General features: G+C 40.8%; 1 protein-coding gene and 1 long non-coding RNA gene across 7 annotated transcripts in view; one reads left to right on the top strand and one right to left on the bottom strand.

Annotated features, from left to right (window-relative positions):
• Nucleotides 1-15,829, top strand: part of OPTN (optineurin) — a 44,671-nt gene that overhangs the window by 539 nt on the left and 28,303 nt on the right. For 3 of the 6 annotated variants that reach the window (XM_090266533.1, XM_090266529.1, XM_090266532.1), the window contains exons 2-4: nucleotides 5,591-5,767; nucleotides 6,378-6,580; nucleotides 11,226-11,408. In XM_090266533.1, the coding sequence (XP_090122659.1) occupies nucleotides 5,602-5,767; nucleotides 6,378-6,580; nucleotides 11,226-11,408 (552 nt within the window). In that variant the 5' untranslated portion in view covers nucleotides 5,591-5,601. Of the gene's footprint in view, nucleotides 1-451; nucleotides 516-5,077; nucleotides 5,101-5,590; nucleotides 5,768-6,377; nucleotides 6,581-11,225; nucleotides 11,409-15,829 lie in introns of those variants that run through there. The other 3 variants (XM_090266534.1, XM_090266530.1, XM_090266531.1) reach the window with 3 other exon arrangements.
• LOC150019598 (uncharacterized) lies at nucleotides 6,596-14,492 on the bottom strand. Its single transcript, XR_016509071.1, has 3 exons — nucleotides 13,915-14,492; nucleotides 11,611-11,681; nucleotides 6,596-6,819 (listed from the first exon to the last, which is right to left on the bottom strand). It is a non-coding gene; the product is annotated as an uncharacterized LOC150019598 (long non-coding RNA).

Raw genomic sequence — 15,829 nt, 5'->3', positions numbered from 1 at the left:
CAAGTGACCTCTCCCTAACGTGGTGGGATACTGAACAGTGGGAAGGAGTCCTCATAAACCGTCTGAATAGGAGAACATTGTGTGTGTGTGTACATACATGTTTATATATGAAAACTATGAGTATTTGATGAGGCTGAGGAACTATTATTACTGTCGTAAATTTGTAAGCTGGAGGCAGTAAACATCAACAAGAGAAAATGAAACCCAGGTTCTGGTTTTCCTCCTCAACCAGGAAAACTGTGGAATGGAAATGTATGCCACAGAGCTGTGTAAAGATGAAATAGAAAACCAAAGCCTTAGGACAGTAAGGTGGTGTTAGGGTGTGAGGAGATCAAAAACCTCAGATCTGAGCAGGTGGCACTATTTCCAGGAGCCCCCACCCCACCCCACCCCACCCTCTGCTCTCTGCCCAGGGGGCCTTGGCTAACCCCCAGGATGTGTCCGGTTTGTAGTGCGCTGGAGAGACCTTGGAGCGCAGGCCACCGCCAGAGACTGCCCTGGAACGGACTAGGCAAGTAAGGCTTACATGTAGCCTGTACAAAGAGGATAGTCATTCCAGTCTTTGGGGCTGATTGATCTGTTTTTCTACTGGGCCAGTTATAGTAGTTCTTTTATTTATTTATTTTTGTGTGTGTGTGTAATTGACCCCAGGTTGCATCTTATGCTATGGAATCCAACTGAACCCTCCAAAAAACAAAAACAAACTTTATTCTTGAAAGGAATTGGTCACACTATGTTACCTTCCCATGGAACCCCCTTCCCTAAGTAGAAGCACATGGGTACTCTTTTCTCCAAGCCCCGCTTTTTGTGAATTTTATAGAGACTTGGGCTGTTTGATATATTCTTTGGAATCTATGGAACAGTAAATCCAAAGGAAAAGAGAAAAAAATTCAGCTTTGTTTTTTCAAAATAAAATCTTTCAGAGAGAAAAAAGTTATATTAAAAGTTTTCACTTTGATGTGTGTATGAGGACTGAATAACAGAATATGTGGTATGAAATGACATCCTAATTTTCAAAATAAGTTTTAAAAGTTGAGTTTAAGAATCTGAAAATGAGCTCCATAGAAATGTAGAAAAAATCGCAATACTAGCATGCTGGGGTTGGCACCTACACAGCAGGAAGTGTTTTACTAGTCTTAGACTTTAAATACCTTGTTAAACTGTGTTTTCATTTCATTTGAACAAACATTTACTGAGAGCCTTCTGTGTGCCAGTCTCTAGGAAGAATAAAACAGTGATCTTGGCTTCAGTTTGATGGAGAGATAGGCTGACACTGGATGATTCCAGTACTTTGCAGAAAAGGGCCAAGGAGATGGAACACACAACGCGCTATTGGGTGCTCAGAGGAAAAAACAGTTCCTTTCACATAGGACATCTATTTGAGCTGAATATTGAACTGTCCAGTGGGTATTTGCCGGGGCAAAAGGTGGGGGAGAGTAGATATTTCAGTAAGAGAGCAGAACAGAGCCAAGGGCACAGAAGCAAAAGAGGGTAGGACACTGGCCCTGAAAGGCCATATTCGTCTCACTCAGGGAATGGAACTCTGTCTTGTATGGGAAGGGTTTTAAGTGTGGGATGAGCTGGTACTGGGAAAGAAACCATGGAGGAAGTGAGGCTGAGATGGAAAGAGATGGGAGTCTGACCTTGTAGGAGGCCTTGAAAATTCATTCAGCAAGTATTTGTTGAACCCCCAAATATGTCAAGTTATGTTTTAGATGCTGTGGATACAGCAGTGGAGCACAATGTTGGAGTCTAGACAAGACAAGAAGGGCCTGACCTAAGTTGGTGGGATGGAGAGAAGATGGAAGTTACAGTACTTGGTGACCCATTAGACTTGGGGGAAGAGGGAATGGGAAGAATCAATCATAACTCCTAGGTTCCTGCCTGGGGGCAATGAGGTGAAATCTATTTCCATTTTCTGTATGTTAGCAAATTACAAAACCAGAATACCATTTCTGTCATAAAAAGTGAGGCTTTTCTTACCCTCTTAGTAGGTTACCTGCTTTGAGTTTTTTTTCCAGGATGGTGATGGGCTTAGTTGATGTGATCTTGGACTCTTACTCAACCTCCTTGGGTACCCATAACAGAAGCTGTTGTCTCCAATCAACAAATATGTTTTCACCCTTTAAAACTAACTTATCCACTTGAGGATTGAACCTATGAATACTTAATCAGCAAATCTGGAGAATCAGTCACACCAGGGTTAGGGCCTGGGCTTATTCTGTGTTATGCCTGCTGGTCCAATGTCCAGTGGGTGGAAGTCAGTATAAGGTAGATTACGACATGTTTGATACAAAATGACTTTATGACCATCAGAGTCATCCTGTAATAGAATGAGCAGTTGCCTGCTAAGGTCATTGCTCATGCTCATATTTTCTATCATTGAAATCATTCAAACATGGTCTGTTAAGACCATCTGCCATGGAAACTGGACAAGACATTCTCGCATTGAATAAAGGAGTTGGACTGGATCATTTTTAAGGCCACCTTAGGAATGAGATTTAAGCTCATGCCTACAAAGTCAAGTCATTGCTATAATTACTTGACCTCTGGAATTAAGAATGATAAAAATATATAGTTAGGAATTCAAATAGCAGATCTGGGCATTACTAGTAGATTTTGCTTTGGACCTTTTACTTTCCAGCTAGTTATTATTCTTATTGGCAAAATCTTGACAAATCCTGTGCTAAATTAATTCTTCTGTAGTTGCTTAGAAATGACACATACAGATCCAGATTAGCTGGACTTTTATGAGAAATTCTGTTATTAGATAGAACCTTGGAATAAATGGCTTAGTTCCTATTTCCCTAACCTCTGAAGATGTATGCAAGGATCTCTAATGCATATCTGTGTCTGCCTAACTGAATGTACCTCAAGGTAATGTTAAAAATGGAGAATTCAGCTTCCTCTAACTGACATTCTGCCAACAGACATTTCACATATGCACTGTACTGTGATAAACTCCTAATGAGGCCCCCCACAAATATTCTAAAACCATAAAGTACCCTAAGTCACCAAAGATTGATTCAATTGCTTTCAGTAAAATTTTGGTAATAATTTACATGCTTAGAATTTTACATGCTTATGTTCAGCATATATGCTAACTTTTTATTTACTATGGCATTTGCATTACCAAAGAAGTTTTTCTAACAATGCTGGATAACAAAGAGTTTACTGTAACTATTATTAGTGAAATGGGGGCGGCATGGCCATGAGGGTGTTAGGGTGTATGTGTTGAAATTTGTGGATTGAACTTGGTCTTCCCAGAAGCTTAAGAATACTTTCTCAGCTGAAACCAACTGTAATAATCATCATTTGCTAGACAAGTTAAAAACCACAACAAGAGGCCAGGTGACTTCTGAAGGTCACACATCTGGTTAGTGGCACCCAATATTTTTCCTACTCTCCCTTAGTATACCCTGCTTTTTTTTTCCTGATCCTTATAAAATCTGGGCAACCTGAAGAAGTGAGAAGCATTGATCTAACAACTAGAGCCACTTTAACTTTTTTATGGTTGTGTCTAAAAGCTTGGTGGAAGCATAAAGGAAAGCCAGGGAGGAAAGATCTGCCCAATTTGCAAAGGAAAAATCTCTCTCTCCCTTCCTCCTCCCCTCTCCTCCCATCTCCTGTCTTTTCTCCCTTTGCCCCTCCTCTCCTTCCCTTCTCTTTCCCCTCTCTTGGAGAAAACATTAAAGAGAAATGTGCGCATATAATAAAATAAAACTAAACCCGTCTACAGCTATCTGCTTAGACAGTTTTTTAAAGAAACATCTGTTCAATGTTTCCATTTATTTTGTAATTATACTTTTTGCAGTATAATCATTGAATACTTGAGAACATTTAATGTAAACAAGTGATACACATTACATGAATTTTATCTTCAGATCTACTACCTAGAATTTTAGTATTCCTCTGCAAAAGAGATAGAACACTTACTAAACCCCATTTTTATGGCATGTTAGCACCAACATCATCATTTTGTGCAAAGATGAATTTTATAGAAAAACTGTCATTATCCAAATTATTTTATGCAAAATAATGCAGATTATTTTATCAGGGAAAGCAAAAACAGTCCATCTAGTCACCTGATGCTAAGAGAGAGCACACTTCAGTATTATTCTTCTTTTCTAAATGATTTAAGGTGTGTAAAATACAGATGACTTCAAAAAGCTCACAGTTGAATATTATGCTTTATCAGTGCTTTTTTACTTCCTGAAATTTCCATCCTCTTTAAAGAATTTCAGGAGAATGCCTTTCCTCATGCTAGCTGCCTCAAGGAGAAGTCATGAAGGTGACAGTGTCACAGGGTCTGCTGTCCCGTCAATAGTAGCACCATCTCTGATTACCTACAGGTTCCTTAGACCAAAGGCAGGGTTCCCGGGGACCTCCAGAGAGCCCAGGTCTCACCTGGTCAGGAAGAAGCACTGTCCTGCACTGCAAGTATGTGGTTGTATTTTACTATATGGACACTGAGGGAGTGCTTATAGATGGTATGATTGCGCTTCTCTCTCCCCACCTTCCAGTGACCGATTCACTGACTCTACAGTTCTTCATGAAAAGGCTTATCATCATCTTCACGAAGTGTGAAAAAGAAAATATTTGCCTATAGTATGTAGCCAGTCATTAGAAGAGATTTCTGTGTTGCCCAGGTGGAGGGCCGTACAGAAGTAGAGTTGGCACATGTTTTCTTATTTATGTCCGCTTTGACCCCTCTCCAAAATAAAGTGTATGCCTAACAAAATAAAGTGGTATGCCTACAAAATAAAGTGTATGCCTAACAAAGTAAAGTGGTATGCCTAAAATAGTCTCAGAATATGCAATAATTAAGCAAGATTTCATAGTCTTTTTCAGTGTGCTTTGCAAAATTATTGAATACTGAAGCCTGAATATTCATTTGTACCTTTATCATATTACAGGTCTGTGTTTGGAATCACCCTTGATACTTGGTTGTGTCCGTTGTTAAGAATGACCTTGCACAAGCTATGAAACCTCAGTGAATCCAGCTTTTTTCTCCTGTGTGAAAGAAAAATATAGTGGAGTTTCAGTGAGGATTAGACATGGTGGTACAGTGATTCTGGACATAATAAGCATCCAAAATATGTTAGTTCCCCCTTTCTTCTTAGCCAAAAATATAAGAAATAAAATAGAGATTATGAACAGCTTTATTGAGACATAATCCATATACTATACAACTCACTTAAAATATGGAGATCTGAGTTTAAAGATTTGTATAGGGAAATCAATTTAATGATACTTTGCCCATGTCTACAAATACATATATGGCAACTCTCTTGAATGACGTGTTAGGGTTCCTGGTCATCATGCTGTCATGCCTTCTCTTTCTCCTCCGTATCCCGGCTCCTCACTGCACCGCACTACACACAGACATACTCATGCACACACATACACACTGAACTAGAATATACCTTTTCTTTTTAAGAGGAAGAATCATAAATGTTCAAATATAATTGGAGAGAATGTAGGCAACTCTTAGAATACTTTTTAACAATTGCTAATGGATTTGGGGGACTTATGGGGACCCCTTGCAGAGAGGGGAATAGCTATTTTTCAGTTTGTAACTTTCCCATAGGAACTGCTGCCATGTTCCACCAACCTCTTAGCTGCCTAACTGAAAAGGGGGACAGCCCCAATGAAACCACCGGAAATGGACCCCCCAATCTGGCTCACCCAAACCTGGGCACATTCACCCCAGAGGAGCTGCTGCAGCAAATGAAAGAGCTTCTGATTGAAAACCATCAGCTGAAAGGTGAGCAGCACTTGGTCCCTGCGTTTCTCCATTCACCCCTGACCATCTTCTAACCCCTTTGTAATGAAGCTCTCAGACTTTAGCTTTTGGTAAGGCTAAAACTGTTTCCATTATTTACTCTTGGGTACAGGTCAGTATAAAAAGAATTTTTTGTATCTCAGGGAAATGGCATAATGATTTTAGCTCATGTAAAAGGAAAAAGAAAGAAAGACTGCTATTGTTTCAGAGTTAGTCCTCAATATTACCTTGTTAAGAGGAAGCATTCAAATATGTCAAGTCACAGCTTTGGCAGGACCAGTGTCTGAATCAAGGAGTCATAGATGTTAGTCTGTCCAGTTATTCATGGGTTTTTGTGTTATATGGAGATACCAAAATCAATTTTATTTTCTTTAGAATTTTGAGAACTAGAAATAACATTAGAACAGCTAGTTCTGTCTGGAAGCAAAAAACACTCATCTTGCTGCATTCTTTTTCTGGCTGACCCTTGGGCCCAAGCCCAACATGGCATTTTTAGATTCAGAGCCTCATGGTGAAGTGTTCTAAGAGGCGATTTGATTCATTAGATCAAGTCCAGTCCCTTGTGTGATACCTTACTCTGAACCCCATACAGAAGCCATGAAGCTAAATAACCAAGCTATGAAAGGACGATTTCAGGAGCTTTCAGCCTGGACAGAGAAACAGAAGGAAGAACGCCTTTTTTTTGAGACCCAGAGCAAAGAAGCCAAAGAGCGCCTAATGGCTTTGAGTCATGAAAATGAAAAATTGAAAGAAGAACTTGAGAACCTAAAAGGGAAAACAAAAAGTTCATTCAAGGTGAGCAAACTGATTAGTTGGGATCTTATTTTATTAACATTTGTAGTGGAATCTTGTTTGTCTACATTTCTAGATCAAACCCTTTCATGGTGCAGGTTAAATGGGTGTTTTGCATCATCTTGAAAAAAGTGTTCTTGCTGAGAAGATTGGTTGCCGTTTTTTGGTATACGGGATGACACACCAACCAGCTGAGCCACCCAGCCAGGCAATTGGTTGCAAATATAAGGATCATGAATAATCTGTTGGGAGAAAAAAATTTGTAAAGCTTTTGACCATACTGATTTCAGTCAAAAAAATGTTGAGGTTATAAATCAATATTCTGTATTTGTTATAAACAGAGGAGAAAGACCACTGCCTAGAACCACCCAAGCTTTAGTTTTGGTATATGTCTTTGATATAAAATTACATTTTTAAAATTTACTATTACTCAGAATTTTTACTTATTGACCTTGTCATTTCTCTGTCTAAAACAGATTCTTCACTTTATGTTTTATATTTACTTCTGAAAAATGGTATGACAAATGTCATGTTGTGATAGGAGATTGTATGGGGTTGCCACATTTTCATTGACCCAAAGAACCTGGGAAATATGCTCACAACCAAAAGTGAGTGTCAAAGATGTTTGTGAAAAAACAAATCAGAACACATGTGAAGCATCTGCTCATACTCTAAAGCTCACTGAGTATTATTTGTTTAGATGGACATCTGCTGCCCAACCCTGCAACTTAACAATCCTGTGGAAGATGGAGCACTGGGTTGATTCAGGGAGGATATAATCTGGATATCAGTGGTTTTTCTTAACCTTGAATTTTGTTGATCTCTAACTTCTTAAATGGGTAAAGAATGCAAACAAATAAAATAGAAAGAAAATAATGAAAAGGGAATGATATAGAATAATTAAAGAATGAAAGTTGTTTAGAAAAATATCATAGTTTATATTAATAATCTCATCATCTCATGCTCATGAGAAGTGAAAACATTCCACTTTAATATGTTTATATGTGTACTAGAAATGTTTCACTGTTGCTAAGGTTTATCACCTCTGTTGCTTCAAAGTATCTTACAGTTCCAAGAGCTTTAAGTCACTTTCCTGGGGGAAATCTCTCATTGTCTAAATATTTTTGAGGTACAGTACTCTGAAGAAATGATCACCTGGATATATGAGTAATTTTCTATTCTCTAGAAGAAATCGTATTACAGATATTTTCCTTGGCTCTTTGGATGTGAGCTGACAGTTGGCCTTGCCAGTTAGGGCCTATCACATTGAAGCCAAAAAGGAAGCTTCCTGAAGCAGATTGTCTGTATGAGGTAGTCTGCCTGTACGTTTTCTTACATTTCCCAGTATTGGAAGAAGTTGAGATCAGAAGCTAAAGCTCTAGACAGCTCCTTTTAATGCAGATGATAAGTTGAAGCGAGCTATAAACCGGACTAGAAATGAGTCCTTGGGACAAAGGACTTGGGTGTTTGGAACAAAGAGACATTTATGGCTCTGTAAAACCTGGGTCATCGGCTTTCTCCCCCAAACTGTGCCTTCCAGGCCCACCCCTGTCTGTCTGCCTCTTTCTTAACTTTTGTTTCATGGACCATTTGAGGTGATTTTTAAAATTTAGGTCCTCACACAATGGAACATTATGCAGCAGAAAGAAAGAACTCCTGCCATTTGCGACAACATGGATGGAACTAGAGAGAATTATGCTTAGCGAAATAAGCCAGGCACTGAGAGAAAAATACCATATGATATCACCTAATATAGGAGAATAATGAACAACACAAACAAATGAACAGAATTGAACCAGACATGTAAACAAGGAACAGAGTAACAGTTATCAGGGGGTAGGGGGGAGGGAGAGAAGAGGAGTAAATAGGGGAAGGGTTTAGTAAAGGAGCTAGTATAAATAACCCATGGACATGGACAACGGGGTGGGGACTGACTGTAGGAGAATGGGTAGGCTGGATTTGGGGGGAGCAATGGGGAAAAAAAATGGGAGAACTGTAATAGAAAAACAATAAAAATAAATTTTAAAAAATAAAATAAAGCCCTGGCTGCTGTGGCTCAGTGGATTGAGCGTCGGCCTGTGAGCCAAGTGTCACTCGTTCGATTCCCAGTCAGGGCACATGACTAGGTTGCACGTCAGGTCCCCAAATGGGGACGCGAGTGAGAGGCAACCACACAGTGATGTTTCTCTCCATCTCTTTCTCCTTTCCCCCTCTCTAAAACTAAAATAAATAAACAAATAAATAAATTATAAAAAAATAAAATAAAATTTAGATCCTCATCTTCATGCTTAGTGAGGCTCTTAAGGCCTTGGGCTTCTCTTACTCCTGCTGGCCCATCTTTGCTGCTGTTTCTACAGGGAGTGCTCCCCAGGCCGTGAGGGCTTCTCATGCCTTCTGTGCCGCACAAGACAAGGGGTTGGGAATCTCCCTCAGAGAGCTGCCTTCCCCTCCTCAGGGTGAGGCTGAGGCATTAATGGTTCTGTCCAATCGCACTGTCCATTATTCTGTCCAATAATGTCTCTAAAGAGTTGCTAGGCAAAGGTCACTAGACAGGCTTTTCTTCTTGGATTATAAAGTGGCATATCAACCTGCACACGTTGCCAGGACGGTAGGATAAGAGACATGCAAATACACAGAGAGACTGAGCAGTTGCTGTGTTGCACAAAGGTCAGTGGTAAGTGCTCTGAAGTGATGACAGCACAACAAATAGTGGAGTGGGGGTTGGGATTTAGAAGAATAAACCCAGGGATTTCTAGTCCAGGAAGGCAGTGAAAAGACTCTCAGTGTTAAAATGGAGAGAAATTTAAAGTGTTATCTTACAAAGTGTTTATGGGCAAATAAGTAGATTCAAAATTTCCCAAGGATAATTAAGAGATGCTCACAACTGTGTAAAAAGACAATGTGACAGTCTAAGATTCTAGTGTCAAAGCCTTATAGCCCTGGTCCTCAGTTACTTGTTTAAAATTCTCCTTCCAGGAACATACTTTTGTAAGGAGACAGAAAATTCAAATAAAACTCTTAAAAGCCTCTTTTGAAAATAAATAAATAAAACTCTATTTCCTACCTTTATGCCAAGGTAGTTTTTTAAAATCCATGCTATGAAATGCCCCCCGAGAGGTCAGGTGGGTAAATGTGAAGATTCCTAATGGGGCATAGTCTTGCCCTCACCTGCTTCCAGGCTGAGCAGTACTTTCCTTGTATGTTTTCTTTCCTTTACATGTATGTTTCCTTGATGCGAGTCATTACTGAGAGAGATTGCACAAGCTTTTCACCTTTCCTTACACACCTGGCTTCCATTTCACAATGAGCTGCTTTTCCCTAAGGCCTGTGGTAGATTCTAGCAGGGGCCTGCTCCAAATGAAGAGGAGCATGGTCTCAATAGTGGGAGCGGCACTTCCCTGCTGCACTTTTTAATATTTCATGGATGAGCTGCTTTATGGTCCAGGCACATACCCTTCTGACTCTTTTAGGTTCCACAGTGAGCCTTTGGGCCTGTTTACCATTCCCTAGGAAATCTACCACCGAGGGTATATGTGTGTGTGTGCCTGTCAATTTTCTGGTATGTTACATCCTCCAATAATCTCAAGTGTATGTATTTCTGGTGGTACCATGCCCACAGGAGTAGTGAAGGTTTCCTGAAGAGGAAATCAGGGAGGCCAAGAAGGTCACAGCTGGAAGAGACCATGTGATACCATGTCCTTTCTAACTCAAGAAAACTGAGACCAAGACATTAAGTGAATCTACTCAAGACAGCACACGCACTAATTAACAGTGTGGACTCGAGTATGTTCTCCCTGCTCCCAAGTAAAACACTGCAGCCAAATGGTCTTGCTCTTCTGATTTTGTCGTGTGCTATAATTGGACAAGGATGAACACAATATGAACTTGAATTAGTGAAATATTTATGTTTCTAATTAATGTTTGTAGAGATTGAAATATAATTTATCTTTTATACCAGCCTCTGAATTTCCAGTTTGCTTATTTCTCACCGGACTTACATTAACAACCTTAAACCACCAACACAGAGTATTATAGTACCCAGACCACATTCCTGGGAGAATTTTGAACCTTTCATTGTGTTTTTGCCATTACGGTACCAAGTGATGTCCTTGGTGCTTTGCCTTTTGAGTAGACATGACAGGTATGGGGAGGGTACATATTTGTGGGGAGAAAAATAAGGTATTTTTGAACTATAATTTATAATTCTGCAATTGCCAAAGCATGGTTAGTTATTTTCATGACATCAGATTATACCAGCATGATGAGGAAGCATGTATTTCTTGTCATGAGGTTATTTTAATTTTCTGTTATTTGAATAAAATAATGAAAAATGTTTATTTTAAATGTTATATCAGTATAAATGACCCATGAACATGGACAGTAGGGTGACAGGGTGGGGTTGAACTGTGGGAGAAGTGATGGCGGGGAGCAATGGGGGAAAAAGTGGAACAACTGTAATAGAATAAAACTAAATAAATTTTTTTAAAGTGTTACATCAAAACAAGTTGCCAAGGAGAAGCGAGGTTTTTCTAGTGTAAAGCACAGGGGATGAAGATGCTGAGAAACTGCCTTGCTGGTGGGTGTGGTGAGTTTGATGCCGGAGCCTCAGTTTGATTTGTTAATTTGCTTTGCTTCTCATCATTTCCAGGACCCCACTGGGGATCCAAAGGTCCCCAAGGCAGAAGCAGAACAGGAAATGGAACAGCTGAAGACCCAAGTGGTCCGCCTTCAAGCTGAAAAGGCAGATCTGCTGGGCATCGTGTCTGAATTACAACTCAAGCTGAACTCAGGCGGCACCACCGAAGACTCCTTTGTTGAAATTAGAATGGCTGTAAGTGTTTTGGTCTTGTGTGAAGCAAATTCTAAAACCTCGTCTGGGCAGCTAATACAAATACCGCCATTTCTTTTTCAACACAAGGAAGCCACTTAGTGGGGAAATTTCAGTGTAGCAGAGGTAAAATGGCTTGTGTTTTTTAAGTATAACACAGTGCTTGTAAGGGTTATGATAGCTGAAATGGAAAAACATCAGTTACCTTTTATGATGAAACAGCTAGTCCCTTTTTTCCCCAATATTTCATCATAAATCGGCAATTATGGGACTGACCTAAAAGAAAAAGAAAAGCATAAACTTTTTTAGACGAGCTCTCAAAGCTGTGTTCAGCATTTCACTTTGGTGAGCAGAATTGTGATCAGATGCAGTAAACTAGTGGCTTTAAAAGACTTTTTAATATTAGAACCCTTTTTTTTCAAACCAGGGCTTATGAGGAACCATGGTTTATTAAAAATAACAAGCGGAGAAAAGAAGGAGCGGAGCTGCTCTGGTTTTAGTGGAGGGACTATCTCAGCCTTTTTAACAGCGGCTACTTGTAAACCTCTGAGAACGGTTTGAAGCCAGTGCTATCAAACTCACACTATGTGCCACCAAAAATAAAGTGAGCTAAGTGAGATGGCACGTCCTGGCACATTCCTGAGCACGTGTGCAGCATCTGTCATGGCTGTATCTGGGTGTGTGGCTGCCCTACCAAAAAAGTGGATGAACCAAAGAGGGGCCTCTCTTTCCTTGCTACTAAAAAAGATTGAGAAGAGGAGGGGAAAACACACAAGGGTCAAATCCTCTGTCATACACACTGTCATTTTAGCTTTGTCAAAGAGAGTAATCGTATCTCTGAAGGAGAAAAATGTACCTCATAGATAAAGGGGGCTGGGTGGGGGGTGTGGGGGGCAATTTGCAAAAAGCTAAACTACTGGATGTGTCTGAAATAGTAGTGTGACTTTCTTTACTTTCTGATTCATTTGCTGGACTAAAGATTGATAGTTGGAAAATGGCTCTTAATAATCTTGCCGATCTGTGCCCCTTAGTAAATTTTAGATGCATTCATAGTGGCTGAAATCAAGAGAATTAAAATACACTTTGAAAGTACACTTCGACAGAATACCCTTTCTGCAAATGACTAAAGATTATGAAACACAAATTTGATCAAAGAGCGTTAACCTTCTGCAAATAACTGATAAAACTCAGGAAGCCCCAAAAGCATATCAGAGGCTTCCAGAAGGCTTCTTTCTTCTTTCTTTCTTTAAAGTTCATAAATCCTGATTTTTTTTTAATGTTTTATTGATTATGCTGTTACAGTTGTCCCAATTTCTTTTCCCTCTTCTCCCCTCCACCCAGTGATCTCCCTCCAGTTGTCCTCCCCACTTAGTCCATGTCCATTGGATGTACATATAGTTCTTTTCAACATCTTCCTGTCTACTCCATTCTCTCCTACTGTGCTTCTTAATTCCTGTACCATCTCCCTCCCTTTCCCCCCTTCCCCTCCCCACTGACCTCCCCCCAATATGTTCCCCATACCTATAATTCTTTTTCTACTCTTGTTGCCTACTTAGTTTGCCTTTGTTTCGATTCCCTAGCTTCTGTTGTTGATTGTTGTGATACAGCTTTCATTTTAATGTTCATAGTTTTGATTCTCCTTCCTCTAAACAAGTCCCTTTAACATCTCATATAACAGTGGTTTGGATCTAATGAACTCCTTCAGTTTTACTTTATCCTGGAAGCACTTTCTCTGCCCCTCTATTCTGAATGACAGCTTCACTGGATACAGTAATCGTGGTGGTAGGTTTTTGCTTTTCATTACTTTGAATATTTCTTGCCAGTCCCTTCTTGCCTGCAGAGTCTCCTTTGAGAAATCAGCTGATAGTCTAATTGGGACCCCTTTGTACATAATTCTCTTCTTCGCTCTTGCTGCTTTTAGGATTCTCTCTTTATCTTTAATTTTTGACATTTTGATCATAATGTGTATTGGCGTGGTTCTCCCTGGATCCAGTTTACTTGGAACTCTCTGTGTATCCTGGACCTGTAAGTCTATTTCCTTCCCCAAGTTTGGGAAGTTCTGCTTCATTATTTTTTCACATAATTTTTAAATTTCTAGTTGTTCTTCTTCACCTTCTGGCAACCCTATAATTCAGATATTCGCTCTCTTATAGTTGTCCCAGAGGTTTCTGAGTTTCTCCTCATTTTCCTCTCTTTTTGTTTCTTCTTTCTACACTGGTTGATAATTAGTTCCTTCCCTATGTTCCGAGTTGTTGATTTGATCCATGGTTTTCCTTCCCTCACCACTTGTTCCATATGTGTTTTTGTTCATTTCAGCAGGACTAGCCTTCATTCCTTCCCTGTCTTAAGTCCCGCTGTTATTTCTGTAAGCTGTCTTGTAACTATAGCTCTGAATCGAGCCTCAGAAAGCTTATCTATCTGTTCGTTCGTTAATTCATGAATTTGCTTTCTGGTCAGCCGTATGATTGGTATCTATCATTATCCCTGTTATCCTGTCAGGTTTGTTTACCTTTCCTTCCTGGGTGGGGCTGTCACACCTCCTATGCTATGGGGGGTGGAGCTCCGTGCACTCCTCACTACCGGACCACCCTTCTCACCACACTGTGGTGCTTTGTGTTGGGGCGGGGGTCCAAGATGGGTTCCTGACATTCTCTCTCCACTGAGAGACCGGGAGCCTCCCATGCCCTCTGGGCCTCACAGTCCAAGGCAATGCGGTCTGCCTTCCCCGGCGTTGGAATCGTGAGCTGACAGGTCTGGACTGCAGCCAGGGGTGCTCCCTGGCACTTCTTGCCTCCCCTTAAATACGGGTGTCTGTGCTTATCACAGTCTCGCTGCTTGTCACTGCAACTGCCGCTGCCAGCACAGCTTGATCTCTGCGCCCCGGCTTTGCCCTCCTACTCGTCCAGACGAGCACCACTTGTTTATAACTTCATATGTTGGACTTCCATGTAACTTTATTTTCTGGAACTTCTGGTTATTTCTGGTTTTGCGGTAGTTGTAGTCCTTCTTAGTTGTGGAGGGAGACGAAGCGTATCAGTCTAGGCCTCCATCTTGGCCCGAAGTCTTAAATCCTGACTTTTAATAGATATTCAGTGAACAACCCAAAACAATACAACAAAACATTATCTCCAATTAATTTCCCTTTTAGTCCTGGCTTTGATTAATGTTCAGCACATTATTAGGTCGTCGTTGGCAGCCGTCCGTCTCGAGAGACGATGGTGTAGCTTCTTAAGAGTCTATCTGCACCGCCGAGAATGGCTGTGCAGTCCGACTCGGGAGTGACACGGTATCTGTCTCCTCCCGTGTTGAATCGACATCTTGCGATGACGCTGGAGTGTCCTCTCCAGTGAAGCTGAAGCTACAGAGCCTGGGCAGGGTGATATGGAGGGTCTGCTGTTGCCCATGCAGCAGACCCCCCCTCTCTTCGCAGCTGAAGGGTCCAAGGGAAAGACGGAGTCAATACAGCTTGGCTTCAGGTGCGCCGCAGGAGTTGCCGGTGTTGACTACAACGTCAAACTGCCTTAGGGACTCCGGCTCCGGATTTTCTGTCGGGGTTTACTCCCTTAGCCTTTCCCCTGAAGAGGTATGCCGCAAGGCAGCGGAGGTTTTTTGGAGTCAGAGTTTTCCTTCTCTGATGTGCCCTGACTGGAAGATCGAACCAGCGACACTTAGCTCGCAGGCCGACGCTCAATCCACTGAGCCAAACCAGCCAGGGTGAAAGAGCTTAATAGACATTAGCTATTTTTACGTCTGCAAAGTGACTCACAGGTGAGGCAGTTAAGAAAGGTGGGTCAATTTGCAGGCTGATACTCTGTGACATCCAAGGACAGAGTATTGAAGTCCAGCCTCCATCTGGAAGAATTCAACCAGGTAATAAAGCTAGAAAACCACCAACAGCTCTAGGAGTCCCTAGAGCAGCGCTTTCCAGAAATCGCGTACAACTTGGCGTGTTAAGAATCCACAGCTCTTATCAAGCCGGCGCTTCGAACAAAGCCTCAGCATCTCCGTCTCAGAAATGAGGGGCCGGGACCGAGGCAGAGATGGGTTCCGGGCCTGGGAATCGACCTACATTATTAGGTAATCACTAAAATACCATAGACTGACAAATGGTGGCTCATAAGACTAAATAGGATTTTAAGATTTATATCTAGTTTTGATGTTAACTCAAGCAAAGAAATCTATATATTAAAACTTTTACTTACTTATATTTAGTCCAAGATAATTTACTTAAATAAATTGGGAGCTTCAGAGTGAAAGAAAACATAATGGGATTAAAGAAAAGGTTTTGATTCAGAAAGCCCTAGATTAAGTTCACAGTTTAGCCTTTCACTTCTTTTGTGCCTTGGGTGAGTGGCCTAATGGCCCAGAACCTGTTTTCATATCACTACAAGGTGAATAAAGAAATACCACCACTTTGCCATACT

Source organism: Furipterus horrens, unplaced genomic scaffold (genome assembly GCF_987537825.1).
Source record: "Furipterus horrens unplaced genomic scaffold, mFurHor1.1.pri manual_scaffold_2, whole genome shotgun sequence".
Taxonomy (NCBI): domain Eukaryota; kingdom Metazoa; phylum Chordata; class Mammalia; order Chiroptera; family Furipteridae; genus Furipterus; species Furipterus horrens.
This window is presented reverse-complemented; position numbering and strand designations above follow the sequence as displayed.